Source organism: Adiantum capillus-veneris, chromosome 15 (assembly GCF_014529385.1).
Source record: "Adiantum capillus-veneris isolate H3 chromosome 15, ASM1452938v2, whole genome shotgun sequence".
In the NCBI taxonomy this organism is placed as follows: Eukaryota; Viridiplantae; Streptophyta; class Polypodiopsida; order Polypodiales; family Pteridaceae; genus Adiantum; species Adiantum capillus-veneris.
Window position 1 is genome coordinate 38698066 of NC_140945.1, and position 17003 is coordinate 38715068.

The window sequence follows — 17003 nt, forward strand, 5'->3', positions numbered from 1 at the left end:
ACTGATGTCTCTTTGAGCTTCAGGGATACTGAGAGCTGACAGTATTCTGCTGGATGACTTTATGAAATGGAATTCCTGATTATGATACTGATTTTGTTCTTGACTTCTTGTGAGTGCAGGAACTGATAGACGAAATGACTGCACCATTTTGGTCTGATTGATCTCGAATAGACATGGTTGCAATAGGGGTTAGACAATCGGACATCGTTGAGGTCCCGATTGGACCTAGATGTGATTGCTAGCTACATTGCCGATAAATCATGGTCTAAGATCCGAATGAATGTTGAATGTCATGTGATGTCGTGTGATGTGACTGTCGATTTTGTACATGTGCTAGATGTGTGTTCCTAGTACGTAGGTACTAACAGTCAATGTATGCTAAGACGGTTTATGGCTTTTGTTGGTTTTGCATGCGTAATCGCGATCGATTACAATGCTTTCAAGAGAGGGCTATGTCACAAAGTGATGACGTGGCGGACAGCAGAAACCCTAATTTCTGCCAAAAACCCTAATTTTTGGAAATCGCGGAGGCGGAATATTAAAAAAGAAAAAAATGGAAATTTTGAGCGACGCAAATCTCAGCTTTTCACTTTGATTTGGGAGAAAGAAAGAGAAAAAGAGAACTTGCTTTTTACCGACTCTCATTCAGAGAGAGAGAATCTGCTTTTGCTTTCAAGCTTTTGGGGCTCTGCTTTGGGCATCCCTTGTAACCTTTAAATTAGTGGTGAGGACCTCACTTCTCAGAGCATCTGGACGCAGAGTCTGAGAGTGAAACCCTAACCGCTCTCTTGTACTTTGATGATTGATTAATACAAAAAGAAATACCGAAAGGGGCGCCAGTCTTTGGGGCCAATATCTCTAGGCACGGAACTCCGCCGGGCGAGTGTACATCTATTGTGATCTGTGACTTGTTTTGAAGTGGTTATTTGGTGCTGTCGCGGTTGATTCTTGACTTGGAGTGTCCAAGTCTGTTACAAAAGCCCTGATCTTCTTTGATGGAGGAGCCAAGGCAAACCTCATTTCACCGGAATTGGCAGCACGGCTCGAGATCACTCTCAATCGGATAAGACCACTTGCAGAGGCAGTTCTAGCGGCACTCGGCAGGGACGTAGCCATTACACTTGTCATTGGCAAACTTCGGTTACATTGTCAGGGGTATTTGGGGCATGAGGACTTTTACATAATGCCTTTGGATGTTGTGATGTTCTCTTGGGAATTCCCTGGTACCACAAGAACAACGACGTGGTCGACTATCGGGCGAGGAAAGCGACATTGACCGCAGAGAAGGGCAGAACCATTGTACATGATTTTAAATTTAAAGGGCGGGTCTGTCCCTATTGTATCGTCTTCGGCCATTTCAAAGTTAATGAAATCCAGTCTGTTTGTTTACTCGATCTTTATCAAAGAGTTGAGAGATGAGGATAGGACAAATATGTCTGAACTTGATAAAGAACGCCAAGATTTTCTCCACTCTCATGCCGATTGCTTCTCAGAGGGCCTGCCAAGCGAGTTACCACCCGCTCATCGTGAAGATCATACCATTGATTTGATACCTGGAAGCACACCACCGAACCCACCACCTTATCGTGTGAGCCGAGACCAGAATGAAGAGATTACGAACCTAATGAAAGACCTCTTGGAAAAGGGTCTTGTCCAGCCTAGTACTTCACCGTATTGCTCTCCAGTGTTGTTGGTTTTGAAGAAAGACAGATATTAGAGAATGTGCATCGATTATAGAGCTCTCAACAAAATTACCATCAAGAACAGACTTCCGATTCCTAGAATCGATGATATACTTGACCAACTTCACGGATCCTCGTGCCTTAGCAGGATCGACTTGAAAAGTGGATATCATTAGATCCGAATCGCGTCGGGAGATGTCTACAAGACAGCCTTTCGAACTACTTTTGGGTTATTTCAGATTTTTGGTGATGCCTTTTGGCTTAACCAATGCTCCTGCGACATTTAACCGGATTATGGACAAGATTGTTCGAGAGTAACACTATTTGTTGGCACGTTCTTTGACGACATCATTGTTTTCTCCAAGGATGAGGCAGAACATAGAAATCATCTACTTCAAGTCTTTCAGGCATTATGAGATCACAAGTTGGTGATTAATGCAAAGAAAAGTGAATTTTTCCTACTAGAGATACACTTTTTGGGACACATTGTGTCAGCAGCAAGAGTGCAGATGGATACGGCCAAGATAGAGACTATCCGTGATTGGCCCGATTTGAAGAATGTTCGTGAAGTTGGTTCATTCAAAGTTTGCAGAGGTTGCTTCCCCTTTGCATATCTTGACACAGAAAGGAGTCCCATTCTCGTGGGGACCCACAAAGGTGATTGCCTTTCAGACATTGAAAGATAAATTGACTATGGGACCTATTTTGACTTTGCCGGACTTGCAGCAGTCATTTGAAGTATATTGTGATGCTTGTGGTCGTAGTCTGGGTGCGCTCTTAATGCAAGAAGGCCATGTCATTGCTTACGAGAGCCAATTGTTCTCAAGGCTGGAATCGACAACACAAATTAATGAGAAAGAGCTTTTGGCGTTTATCCATGCTCTTACTCAGTGGCGGCATTACCTACTCGGAGCGGATTTTATTGTCTTTACAGACCGTCAGAGTTTGCGCTACTTCTTGTCACAAAAGCAGCAGATGCAGTGGGCGAACATCTTGTCACAGTTTCACTTCCAGATTGTCCATGTTCAGGGACAGAAGAATTTGGAGGCAGATGCTTTGTCTCGAAAACCGTTGGTTCTGGCTATTTCCGTGATACATCATAGGAGCTTCAAGGATATGGTCGACCAGTATGCCACTGAACGGATTTTGCAAACATTTTCACATGGATACGGGATGGGGAGCCAGTAGCGAGATATTCCATTCGGGATGGCTACTTGATGAGGAAATCCATGTTGTGCGTTACACAGCCGTTGAGGCAAAAGGTTATGACTCAATGCCACTGTCCGCCTTTTACGGGTCACCGCGGCATTGCTACCACCAAGAAAGGGGTAGAGAGATACTTCTTTTGGCCGAGACTCAAGAAGGATGTGGACGAGTTTGTGCGCAGTTGCTTGGTATGCCAGAAGGTCAAGTTTGACAGGCATAAAGCACAAAGATTGTTACAGCCTTTGCCCATACCCACCTGCCCCTAGGAAAGTATTGCAATGGATTTCATTTTTGATCTCCCAAGAACACGGAGTGGTCACGATGGTATCTGGACTGTTATTGACAGATTTAGCAAGCAGGCTCATTTCATTCCAGTGAAGAAAACAGTTGGCGAGACTGTTTGTGGCCCAGATTTTCAGATTACATGGCATGCCCGAGACGATTGTCTCCAACAGGGACCCCAGATTTACGAGTTTGTTTTGGAAGGCAATTTGGGAGAACATTGGCACGCGGTTGCAATTCTCGTCATCTTTCCACCCGCAGACTGACAGGCAATCTGAGATTGCCAATCCAGTGGTTTTAGATTTATTGAAGTCTTATATCTCGGATCAAAAGACTCGATGGGAAAAGTATCTACCTTTTGTGGAATTTTCCTACAACAACATGATACACTCTTCGATGGGGAAGGCACCATTTGAGATTATTGAAGGTGCTGCGAAGGTTCTACCCTTCCTAAGCACAAAAGATAAGATTTTTGAAGCCCACGAGTACACTTGCGACTTGGACACGGCTTTTGCCAAGGTCCGCGAAACTTTGCAGAAATCTCAGGAAAGACAAAAAAAAGGCAACGGATCGCCATCGTTGCGATTTGAAATTGAAGGAGAATGATTGGGTGCTCTTACGTTTTGAGAAGGCACGCCTGAGAAAGAAGAAGGAAAAGGAGAGGCTTTTTCCAAAGCTTAGTATGCGATACTACGGACCTTTCCAAATCTCCGAAAAGATCAATTATGTCTCCTTCCGACTGAAACTGCCTGACACTTGGAGGATTCACAATGCATTTCATGTGAGTCTCTTGAAACCTTTTAAAGGTGATGTGCCCAAAGATGGGGAGCCTGATGAGCAACCTGAAGTGGAACAAAACCAGAAGATCTTTGTTCCTGAACAGATTTTGGCACATAAGGACAGAAAGAATAAGGGTAAAGTAAGAAGGTGGTTCTTGGTTAAATTCAAGAACTATCCTGCATTGGATGCGAAGTGGATGGAGGAGGAGGACCTAGCAGATACTCCTCAGATTGTGAACCTTTACCTTGAAGCTTTTGGTTTCGGATAGTCTACTCCAAATGGAACCCCGAATTCAGCTTGGCCGGAGATCTGGTGCATTGGGTTGCACAAGAGGGGAGTTACTCCGCTCCTTTGTCAACAGATGCCTTGATTTTTGAATACTAGAGTCACTGATGTCTCTTTGAGCTTCAGGGATATTGAGAGTGAAACCGGCCCGTGGGGCGGTAGGCTTTGGCTTTCACCCGAAATTTCTTTACTTTAGACACACACAGAGTACTTTGCAAAGATAACCTGTAACGGGATTAACACCTAAGTACACACACGGCTCGGGAGCTAGAATGCTCCGAGCAGACACCGACAACCTGTAGGCCCCAAAATTGGTGCCCCTTTTGGTATTTCTTTATTCTTTAACAGAGGGAATAAAACCTGTGATCAACTACAAGCTGCCCCGCACAATCTAGGCTAAGAAACACCTGTTCTGGCCCGATTTCGATAGCATAATTGTACTAGGACGCTTCACAGTCAGTATCCCCACGTACTAGGTGACTTTCCCGACGCATACGGACACTTTGCAAAACCTAATCTAGGCTAAGAAACACCTGTTCTGGCCCGATTTCGATAGCATAACTGTACTAGGACGCTTCACAGTCAGTATCCCCACGTAATAGGTGACTTTCCCGACGCATACGGACACTTTGCAAAACCTGGCGAGAATCTGCAGCACGATAAATTCTCTGTTTTCTGCCCCGAAAATGCGCCAATTCACCTGTACAACGGTCCCCTCGCGTCCCCGAACCTCTTGGAGGTATTAGGGTCCATTTAGGGCCGAAACCCTAAACCTGCAAAAATACACAGCAGGCTGTAATTCGCTGTTTTGGGCTCCGTTCCGCGTGCCGGTCGCATCTGTAGCAAGACCTCAAGCTCCCGCACCTGTAGGGCTTCTTGCCCTTTGAATCGGACAAGATTTCTGGCGTGAAACCTCTCCGAATTCACTTGTACCTGCGGGGGATTAGCCGCAAGCTAGTCCAGTACCTGTGCAAGAGGCTCTTGCCTCGGCAATCGCGCATGAACCCACATAACTGTACATTGGTCAAATGAAAAGCCCACTAGTGGGCCATAACATACTGCTCATAGGGGGGGGGGGGGGAGAGAGCAATGCGTAGCGTGCAGGGCATCACTCCTGGCACCGCACTGTACATAAGAGGGAAAGGAAGCACTCCATAGCTCTTAACCTGTGAGACAAAATGAATAATGGAGCTCCTCCCAGCTTAAATTTCAGTGCCCATTTTTCTGGAAGAGGCAAGTGCATGAGAATTTGCCACTTGGTGCATTTACAAGCATTTTCCCATTTCGCGTTCGCCACTTAAAAATCTCCCAATTGGTCGCCCAGTTGACTTCGCGACAGAGTTGTAAAATGTTCCCCTAGTCATACCGGAGGTAATGACACGAACACATTTCACGGCCCAAAATAGCAGTTCCCTAAATTTTAGGAGATGATTCCGTTGGGCTCCCTGTGGTCATCTGACCATCTATCCTCAGTGGGACCGCATCCAAAAGTGTAATGTGGCTCAATTGTCGGATACTTTCTGTTGGTAGTCATACCTTGACTTTGGGCCTTTATTGAGTTCACTTCCTAATATCCACCAACTTGCTAAGTGCGACGGGGGGACCTATATGATCTTGCTCTGAGCCTAGACATCCTCTTACCATACGAATTACAGTGCCAACCACTACCCATCTGCGGGTGAAACTACCGTTCACATTGGCCATACAATGTCCGACCGTTTGCTACTTCAAGAAGAGGGTCTCAAAAATAAAACAAAACCCATTGGAAAGAAACCAACAACTAAAGTTAGCAGTTGCCACGTCCTCGTGACATAGTTAACAGTTGCCACGTCCCCATGGCAGAGAGCTGACAATATTCTGTTGTATGACTTTATAAAATGGAAAAATATGAAACTAATTTGTTCTTGACTTGTTTTTAAGTGCAGGAACTGATAGACGAAATGCTGCAGCATTTTGGTCTGAATGATCTCGAATAGACATGGTTGCAATAGGGGTTAGTCAATCTGGCATCTATGAGGTCCTGAGTGGATCTAGATGCGATTGCTAACTGCATTGCTGATAAATCATGGTCTAAGATCCGAATGAATGTTGAATGCGATTGTTCATGTGATGTCCTGTGATGTCGAGTAATATCGTGTGATGCGACTGTCGATTTGGTACATGTGCTAGATGTGTGTTCCTATTGTGTCGGTACTAACAGCCAGTGTCTACTAAGACAGGTTATGGCCTCTGTTTTGCAAGCGTAATCGAGGGCGATTACAATGCTTAGGGGGGTATGTCACAAACTGGTGACGTGGCTGCCTAGTACACACATACCCCTAGGAAGGACTCCTTGGCAGGCTAAAAAGGGTGACGTGGCTGCCCAGTACACTGAAATGCTAACATGGCGAGGCTGCCCGGAAACTGCAGAGAATAAGCCATGTGGCAAGCTGTACGGATGCCAACGCGTTTTGCGGCGCATTTTTCGACAGCCAGTTTTCAGCTTTTGGGACGTGCTTTATGCTACACAATTGGAGAGAGAGAGAGAGAGAGAGAGAGAGAGAGAGAGAGAGAGAGAGAGCTCTTTTGCTTTTTGTTTGCTTTATTCCCTCTCAAGGGGGAGAGAGAGAGATTGTGAAAAGCAGAAAGCTTTTGTTTTATTTAACAAGGCTTTTGATTTCAGCTTTTGGGCTCTGCTTTTAGCATCCCTTTGTAAAACCTTAAATAAAGCAGGTAGGGCCCTCACAACTCAGAGCATCCGGACGCAGAGTCTGAGTGTGAGCGCCTGCCTGCACTCTTGTACTTTGACCACAAATTAATACAAAAAGAAATACCGAAAGGGGCGCCAATCTTTGGGGCCAATATCTCTAGGCACGAAACTCCGTCGGGCCAATGTCGAATCAATTGTGAACTGTGAACTGTTTTGAAGTGTTTATTTGTGGTGTCGTGGTAGATTCTCGACTTGGAGTGTCCAAGTCGGTTACACGCGGCCCAAAGAAGCAAGCAATCCAAACTTTCCTTAAGTTCAAGTATCGCGGGACCCACATAGCAAGTGACCGGCGAAGAGGTCTTTGCAGACTCTCAAGAGTTGTTTTGCGGACTATATGGAAGCCATACAAGTCGGTAACAGTACCTCACCTTAAAAAGGGGGGGATGTCACGTGCACATCTAACCCTATGCGCATGTGGACAAGTTGTATCTACTTCTAGGGTTTAGGTAGCCTAAGAAGTGTTCTGGCACCTTTGTGAGCTTGGACGCAGGACGTGCATGTCCAGGCACTTAGAGTAGCCGAATACCCTCTGATTGCACAACCCATTAGCACTAGCACCAGTACCCTGCACCAAGCATAAGCATTTTCACTGCACTAGACCATTTTTCCCAACTGCGCGTGAACCACCTCTTGCAGGCATTTTATTAATAAGTGACTCCTCATTTACCCAAATCGTGGGATTTGTTGGATGGCTACCCCACCCAGCCATTTGCACCTATATATGTGGCCCCTTGGGCGCTAGTGAAAGGCATAGGAGCAGGAAGAAGAGCCTCTCAGAACCAGCAGCACCCAGTACCTGGTGATCACCATCATCATCAACGTTTTTCCCATCAGCACCTAGCTTTTTGCATCAGCGTTTTCAGCCAGCAGCGCTTTGCTTCGTCATCACCATTCCGCCGCAGTACCACAGCAAATCAGCACTTCCCTCGTCGCGGTCGTCTTTTCCATTGCAGCCAAGAAAGCAGATCAGTTTTCAGCCAGCAGATCAGTTAGCGTTTCAGTTTTCAGCCATAGTCGTCGTCGACAACCGCAATTCAACCCGTAGCCTCGTCGCGCTAGCAGATTTCCATCAGCATCCACAGCGATTTCAGATTTCAGCCTCAAGCATCAAAAGCATTTTCAGATTTCAGCCCGTTGGCTTCGACATCATCATCGTCGTCAACATCGTCGTCGTCAAGCATCGCAACATTTAAAACCATTGTACAAGACTTTGTGCAATCTAGAGAGGGGGGCCCTTGGAGGGGGGTTTGGGACCCCATCTGGTGTTGCATCTTCTCTCTCTCTCTATCTCTACCACCCGCAGCACTTTCTCTCATCAAGTCAAGGAAGGCTCTCCCTTCCCTTCAGTAAAAGGAACCTTGACCACCCACTGATCACCCACCGATCACTCATCCTAAACTTGCACCATCATTCACTTACCGCTACACATTGCAACTAAATTTTGTGGTCCATTCTTGATCACCAAGAAAATTGGCCAAGCTGCCTATAGACTGGCTTTTCCTTCGGATATTAGCGTACATCCGGTGTTTCATGTCAACCGCCTTAAAAAAAAACTAGGTAAAGTTGACATTGTTGTGTCTATCGAGGAAATGTATGGGAAGACATCTAAACTGAGTAAATTCATCATGAACCAAAGGCTAATTTAGATCACCGTACCTGTCATTCGCGCCGAAGAGCTTATAACGAGAATTTAATTAAACCGATCCGAAAAGTTTGCTACTTGAGAATCGGTTAGAGCTTTGAAAGCTCAATACCCCACTTCATTGATGAGGACATCAATCATTCTTAAGGGGGGGAGTATGTAATGTCCCGCTTGCAAGAGAAGGGATCTCGTCTATGACACCGTCGGGATGGGCGTCCAGTGTTGGGGCAAATGTAGTGTGGCTGGTCACATTTATAAAAAGAGGCAAGGCCTCATTTGTAGTTATCAACCCCACTGGCAGAGTACTAGTGGTTAGCCCATGACGCTAGGAGTACGCGAGGTCACCTAAGGGTGGTATGGCACGTTCGGTCTTACAGGTGCACACCTACGTCCTCGGACATTGGCCCCAGCACGGGGGCGCTGTCGGATGGTAGCTATGTTCGGGTTGTTCGTCCAACACGTGTCTATAGGCGGTCCGTGCAGCCGAGAGATCCTCTCCGCTTGTTCCTTTCAATGGACCACCTTTCTAGAGATAGAGAGAGTCTTGTGACTTGCCAAACGAACGCAATGATCAACTGCATCTATGACCTCAACGCAAAAACCCTAACCCTAAAACCCGTCACATGTCACACCCCAATCAAAGGACACCCACGCAAACGTGTAACCGGCCACATAACCAAGCGCCTTAGCCTAGCCTAGGCACCTCAAGCACATACACAAGATGGATTGCTCAAAGCTGACACCACCATCCCTCTCTTATGGGAAGCCAACCTCCACACTCCTCAACTAAGCGTCCAACCCTACCAACAAAAACCCTACCAACAAGATTACAGAATCACAATTGGACTCCTCTTGCACAGAAAATTATAACAATGTTTGCTCATATAGTTTCTTACATTATTCCTTCACTCAGTCAAACTCTAGTTACACCTCATTTCCTTCAAGCCAAAACCAAAAAGCCCCGTATTTCCATCAATATCAAACTAAAATGCAGCCAAATATTAAAATGCTGACAACCAGAAAGGGAAAGAACATAGAGAGAGAGAGAGCAAAGGGATATTTCTTTACAAAATCTCAAATGAGCCCATTAAATAAAAAGGAGAAAGAAAGACCAGAGCTAGCTCAAGAAAGATTACATTGTATATAACATTTTAAATATAAGAACTTTCAAACAAAGGAGTTGACTCACTTTTATAGATGTCAACTTTCTTACGTTTAAACCTTGCAACAGCGAATAGAAACACCAAACACAACAGTATAAAAAGCACTTCAACTAGCAGTTGCCCTACTAAGCTGTAGAGTATCGAGCGAATCAAATGCTCTTCTAGCGCGTCACTGGTGCCTAACATGAACAGCTTATGGAAACTGAGTATGACAACAATTTCCTCATTCGATATGTCTATTCACCCGGCAGGCATCCTTACCAAAAAGTGTGATAGGCCCTGTCTCCACATGGGAATTTATTTTTTCCAAAAAGATTTCTTCTTTACATATCTAACAAGTAACTTATATACCATCAGAAAATTGTGTCTGTTAAGAGCACACATCAATAACATTCAAAAAAATAGAAATTTCACAAAAATTCTCATATCTCCCCCTTTGTCTCGATCTGCGAAGTTTATTCCCCCTACAATGGAGTCTAGAAGCTTGCACCTCTTACATAAATGATGCATCCAAGGATGAGGGCATTTCATATCATTCTAACAGACAATTTTACAAATTAAAGAACCAAACTTAGAACTAGACAAAAAACAAAACAGAGCTATTGCTTCATCATTTCGAAGAACACAATCACAAACTTAAGAACATGGAGGAACCTCAGTAAGAAAAGCATACATAAAGCACAATCTGCAAGTTAAAAAAGGTGGGACAAGCGTAGACTTACGGTGCCATCCAACGGTATGTTCCTGTCTCTGGAGTCATTCCTTCAGTTTGCACTTCGATGCGAGCAACCCCAAAATCTGCAATCTTGATAGACTTGTCAGCAATGAGCAAGTTATCAGACTTCAAATCACGGTGTATGACACCAAAGCTGTGAAGGTACTCCATCCCTCTGGCAATGTCTAATGCATGCCTGACTGCTAGCCTCAATGGCATAGCTCTCTTTTTTGAAAGAGTAGTTCTCAATGAGCCCCCTTTTGCATACTCAGTCACAATACACCAAACCAATGGCTTCCGGCAAGCTCCAAGAAATCGCACTACATTCTCATGTTTAAGATTTGCAAGCATGATCACCTCCTGTGCAAATTGTTGCTCCATTGCCATTGCACGCTCTACATTGTTCTCAGGCCTCTCTAATATCTTCACAGCAACATCCTCACCATTGTAGGTGCCTCTATAAAGTCTACCAAACGCTCCTTGCGCAAAGGCCGGACCCATGACAAGCCTACGCAGATCAATGGTCCACTCATCATACCCTTCAAGCCCTTCAGCAGCAAAGCGCCCATCTAAGAGAGCACTTGAAAGGGCATCTTCGCCAAGAGAGTGAGCCATACTGCTCTTGTGCACAACACTATGACCTGCAAATGTATTGGTCTTTGTTTTCAAATCATGATGCATGAGCATTGTGGTTCTAGAATTGTTGTTTGATCCGACACTGCTGTTGTACATGGACCCTCCATTGCTGGTCTGGTGACTATCAACAGACATGTCAGAAGCTTCTCCAAGTCTGTTGTAGTAGTCATGCTCTGTGAAGATGAAACCCCCGTCATGGCCTGCCATGCTAGCATACTGGTGCTAGCAAAGTTCTGCTATCTCAGAGGCAGAGACAGGTATGCTCAAGCTTTATATGGAGAAATGCAACTATCTTTCCTGCTGCATCTGTGCCGAAGAAGAATCCCTATTACTCCAAGCTTCAAAATATAGCACGTCTGTTGGACTAGACCCAAACCTGTATGAGTTCTCGTGAAAAAGGGTGAATTAATCCGTCTCCAAGCTTCCGATCATATCGATGACCACAAAAAACCCTACAAAAGCTTCAGAAAACTGTAGTCGGAGAAAAATGTCTTTCGATTTACCTGTCAAGCGCATGAGTTGTCGGCAATGACGAAGAGCTGAGAGGTGTAATTGATGAAGAGGACGGCGTTGACAGGTAGAGACAGCAGATGGGAAAGGGCAGCCAGATCGGCAGCAGCGTGCGCGTGACGGAGTGTGTATGTGCGCGCGTGTGAGTGTGGGGATGTGGGTGTGTGTGAGAGAGGGGAGAGAGAGAGAGCTCGTTGATGATGACCTGGCGAGCAAAGAAAGTTCACTCAATCCGACCACGCGCTTCTCATTATTTTGGTCGTCTTGGACCTTAGACCAGAAGACTAAAGGTAGACTAGTTCGTAGGTATATCCTAATTAACATTCGGCCAGGTTTTTCTTTTTGGCCAAACTCACAATAGTGAGTGTATATATATATAAATTAAGAAACCAAAACAGTTACTATGAGAGCCATGTTCCCTCCGAGCCATGGCATCAAAAAACAACCAAGTCACAAAGAGCAAGATAAGTCAACTCATAAAGGGCGCCACCGTGTACATGTACGTCCTTCAAACCTAAGGGAAACACAAAATGGCTTGGGGTTGTATCACCGAGGAAAGGGCCTTCCCACAACAGACTCCTTGACCGCCAAGCCAATGCAGAAGAACATAAAGCCGAACAAAGAAATCGCTTTTTTTTCTTCTTTCTTTTTAATAGACTGGTAGTGTTTGTCGTAGATCCCGAGACATTAACAATATGGTTGATGAGGTATAATTTATAGACCTATCATCCACCTACAAAATTGTCGGGTTGGATGGAATCATTGGATGTCTGAGTCTCGATGGCATGACCGACAGGCAACTCTGTTTTCTCTTGCATCACAATTGATTGGCCCTCTCTCTCTTTGATTATCTCAACCTGGTTCATCTCACTGTCACAAGTATCTTCGGCTGGCTTGTTGGAGCTCGAAGGAGGCTTGGCATCCCTGGAGACACGTCTCCAAGTAGTCATGACCACTGAATTGTGGATAGCCTCTGACTTAAGGCAGCCCTAGCATAGTGACCAATTCTTCGATATTTATAACAGGCGTTGGGAAACGAAGCAAATGCCACTCTTGCCGAAAGGCCCCCATAGTCGCCCATATTGAGATCCAAGTATTTGGGGATGGGCTTACTTATGCTCCACATAATGTAGACCTTTACATCCAAGCCCGATCTAACATGCTGCAAATTTAGAATAAAACCGGACCCATCCCATCAAATTAGCAATATAGTCCACATGGTCCTGTAGCCAAAGAGGAAGGCTCTTGAGCATAACCCAAATTGGGCAGAAGTTCATAAACTCTTCATTTGGACATAACCCAAGCATCCATGGCAGGAAGCAAAGCAGCATATGACACCCCTCAAATACCTCCTTTGATCACCACATCTTGTATAGTGTGCTCAGAAAAACACTTTGCCACATAGAAACCTTTGCCACCCGATATAAAATGGCATATCGCAGTTTTGTTATTTGTCACCGATGCCACCCAATCCCACAAGCCTTGGGTAGACATTTGCCCCATAAATTATAGGACCACCGAGGGAGCACAACATGCCTCAAGGCTCTGTAACGCTAACTCATGATTGAATTCAGTGTGCATCATGTACCCGCCCTCAACCTTGTTCTAGCTGAACATGTTTAGCTTGTGTAGTATCTCCGCCATTAGGCTTTTAAAGGATGCTACAAGGCATACTCATCACCTGCCCTAGTTTGCACAACTCGCTATGTTGTCCTTGTAGTAACCAGAACAGCTTCTCATTATCTGCACTGTCTAAACAATATTAGCCAAGGGGAAGTACCTTTTAGCGATAAGATAGTAACATTATACACAGAAGGGGATGGGAATGGAGCGAGCTCCCCAGCGAGCTTTTTCTAAGCCTTTCACTAAAACAGTGTTTGAAGGGAAAAAGCTCTCCGCACCTTGGTTGGAGAATGATTTTTTTGTTATTTCAGATTCCAAAAGAACCTTCTAACTAACATGTACATTTTGAAAAATCATGCTTTGGATGATGCAACAAAACTAGAAGACACAAGCCACCATCATATTCTAAATTTCTCAGTAAAGAATACAATATTAAAAAACCAATTACAGTTTGTGCGATACAATTCATGACAGGATCAAGAGAAGTGAGTGATACAACTCAATTACACTCTTGTTTTATGTCGCACGACGACAATTGAACACACGAAGCAGATCCTCATTTATTAGCTTGCTCTGATGGATAAACATATTGTGGTTTGAATCTAAGCCAAAGTAGCGAAGGAAGATGAAGTAGATATGCTTGCAGGTCATATATGGTTTGCTTTGTGCCACTTTTTCTGCAAAGTCTCCACATGTACACATCGGCCTACTTGCAATATGAACTTCATACCTCTTGCCCCGAACTTGTGAAGAAGATGTTACCACCATGAATTTCTCATGCATGTTCGACTTTGTGCTGCACAATCTGGGCTTCCATGGTTACTGTTGTCGATTCAATTCTCTTTGAGGCTTGAATTGATTCTTGGCTGATAACGCACATTGGTGGTTTCCTTAACTGCAATCATCTTTACTATGAAGCCTCCTATCTCCAAGTCCTACAACTTTGAAGCAGTCATGTTTGTTCCCTTTTCCACTGGCCATATACGTGAGACTCTAGAAGGGCATTGAGTGATTGTGTTATATATTTTCCATGTGTGATCCACACTATCATCCCCTCTTTCCCAAGTTCGAATACCCCAAAAGCATGGTGCAACAGCTCATGCGGCCGTCTTCTTTATATTCTTTTTGCACTTACTGACTCTAGATCCCAACCACCTTGACATTGAACCCTACTTCCCTTTGGTATACGGCAGATTGCCAACGTTGTCTTATGAATGTCTGTCAACCACCATCCCACCCTTGTGTTCATCGCCTACCTGATCGGACACTGTGGTAGTTGCTTAGAGACATCTACGATTTTGTGGGATGTTTTGTGTGAGACACCCAAGTCGATGTGAACCATTTTCCTCCTCAGAACTTACTTTCCTAGCATGTTTTTGCTTTTTGGCTGCTTTAATTTATCCCCCTCCACCATTGGTTGTTGATAGAGTGGTGTACCTCTGAGCTCATCTTCAACCTCTCTTGTAACAGTAGATGGCCTAGTGCTCAACCTTATTGCACCCGACGAGCAAGTTTTTATGCAGAAGGTCCAACCCCGTGATCTCTACCCTCCACAAAATCAAGCATCTTCACGCTTTTAGGCAATGTCTTTGACAGATCAGACATGCATGCATCATACAAGCTTAACATTTTTTTGTTTCCCTCGCTAGCAAGCCAAATCGCGTGCTTTGTTTCTGCAAGGCTTGTAGTAGGAATGCATGATAGATCATCCACTTTTTGTAGCACATTATTAAGAGACAGCATACCAATAACAAAATGAAATCCACCCACAAATTTTGTTAGGTAATGTTTACCCCAACGAAGTGTTTTCTCCAGTGAGGGTACCATACATGCCATCAACTTAGCTAACAGTCCATTTGTGACAAGTTACATTCAGAAACTTTTCCAGAAGCCCACCAGGCTTGTATATTTTTGTACAAGCTGGATCTTCCTTGCTCCTTGCATAGCGCCATAATTCACACATACGTTTGTGCTCATCTTGGAAGTTCTTGTGCTTGTATTGCATGGTGTGAATGTGCAAGCTCTGCTCCCAATGAAACAAGCACGAGCACTCTCTTCCTTCCATAACATTGACAGGACCTCCATTGAAAATAGTTTGAATAGCTTTCCAATTTGCTCCAGCCTCATCTGCCATGAATCCTCTAAATTCAGCTAGATGGTGTCCGTTGTCCAACAACATTGCATTCATCATTTCCCAAAACATGATTTGTGTCTGCATGTCTTGTTCTTTCATCTCACATATGGCAATTGTTTGCATCTCTTGACTCTTGCATAGATAAATGATTAATCAATTCCACAAAGGAACGAAGAGGGGGTTGTAGAATGCTTGCATAGGGTTTACGCAGGATCGTAGACATGTGTTGCCATTGTTGTCTACCCCGCCACTCTACGTACGTGATCAAAGCCAACCTAGCTCCTTCGCAAGTCCCCATTGCTGTCTTGTCTCATTCTTTTTACTAGCTTGACTCCAAATTCGGGTCCATTGATCGACATTTTGAATACGTGGCATTTTTTATTAGGGTCTGTGAAGTGTCCTGAAAATAGCATGATGTGAAAAAACTTATACCAACAATTGTTCTTGAGCCGAAGCAATTGAGACTCTGCATCAACCCCAATCCGTGCAGTGATTGCTTTTCTCATCAAGTGTTTAAACTTGGGATTAATACCAAATACAAGGATGTCAGTCAAAAGAATGCCGAATATGTTCGGAGTGAAGAAGCTAAAATAACACCTTTGTGTATAGATCAATGACCGCATCTCTTCTAATATAGAGAGAAACTCATTCCTATTCAGTTGTTCTCCATTTTCTCGAACAACTGCTCCCATTACTATCTGCTTTGCAAGATTCAATTGCAAATGTCTAGTTCTAGTCGTTGATGATTTGGACACCACACGACACAAGTTCCCTCGTCCACCCCGCTGTATTGCAGATTGCAAGATGGTTATGGCTTTTGATGTGGATAAACAAGCGAGTCCAATCGTTCTCCTCGAGCAAGTAATAGACAGTACAAGAACACTCTTGAAGCAGAACTGGACTTTAATCACAATGGAAGCACCTTAGAGTTTCGTTTTTTGAGCTCAACATACCAACGGACATAATTGATGTCATCAACTTCCCTACGAGAAGTCTCGTTTGGCCATCCGTTTATCACTCTAATTGAGCACAACCATTTTTGTAGATAAAATTTCTGCCACATTTATTTCTCCTGATTATAGCCAGATACTTCATTTAGAATGAACACGCTTGATCCAACAATGGTCGTCATACTTTTGATCCATCCCTAACATTTTGGGAACACCATCTAGGACAGGGTCCATATCATAAACGCGATCCCCATTGTACACCTGTGGAGCTTCAACAACCTTCTTCTTAATCAAACACCTAGAAATCATTCGGCTCAACCTGGGGTATTGGTGGCTATTTAGCACAATGTGCTCCAATGTACTTTGTGTTTCTCTATCTGGTTTGAACCGAAAGATATGTTTTTGTCTTTCTTCTCCTCTTCTATCCAAACATCTTGCATTGATTCTTGGCACACAAAGAAAGAATATTGTTGCTCTCTCTCTCTCTCTCTCTCTCTCTCTCTCTCTCTCCCCCCCCCCTCCATCTCTTTCTATGTCTACCTCTCCCTCCATCCTTCCTCTCACCCTCCCCCCCTCTCTCTCTCTCTCATTCTATCTATCTCTCTCTTCCCCACTCTCTATCTCTCTCCCTATCTTCCCCACTCTT

General features: G+C 44.4%; 1 protein-coding gene across 1 annotated transcript in view; it reads right to left on the minus strand.

Moving 5' to 3' along the window:
* The window catches only part of LOC147440548 (serine/threonine-protein kinase STY13-like), a 38061-nt gene extending 26207 nt beyond the window's left edge, over window positions 1-11854 (minus strand). The window contains exons 1-2 of the mRNA XM_086530264.1: window positions 11644-11854; window positions 10512-11516 (exon numbers count right to left, since the gene is read on the minus strand). Of these exons, the coding sequence (XP_086386390.1) occupies window positions 10512-11347 (836 nt within the window). The 5' untranslated portion in view covers window positions 11348-11516; window positions 11644-11854. The remainder of the gene's footprint in view (window positions 1-10511; window positions 11517-11643) is intronic.
* Window positions 11855-17003: the final 5149 nt, after the last annotated feature.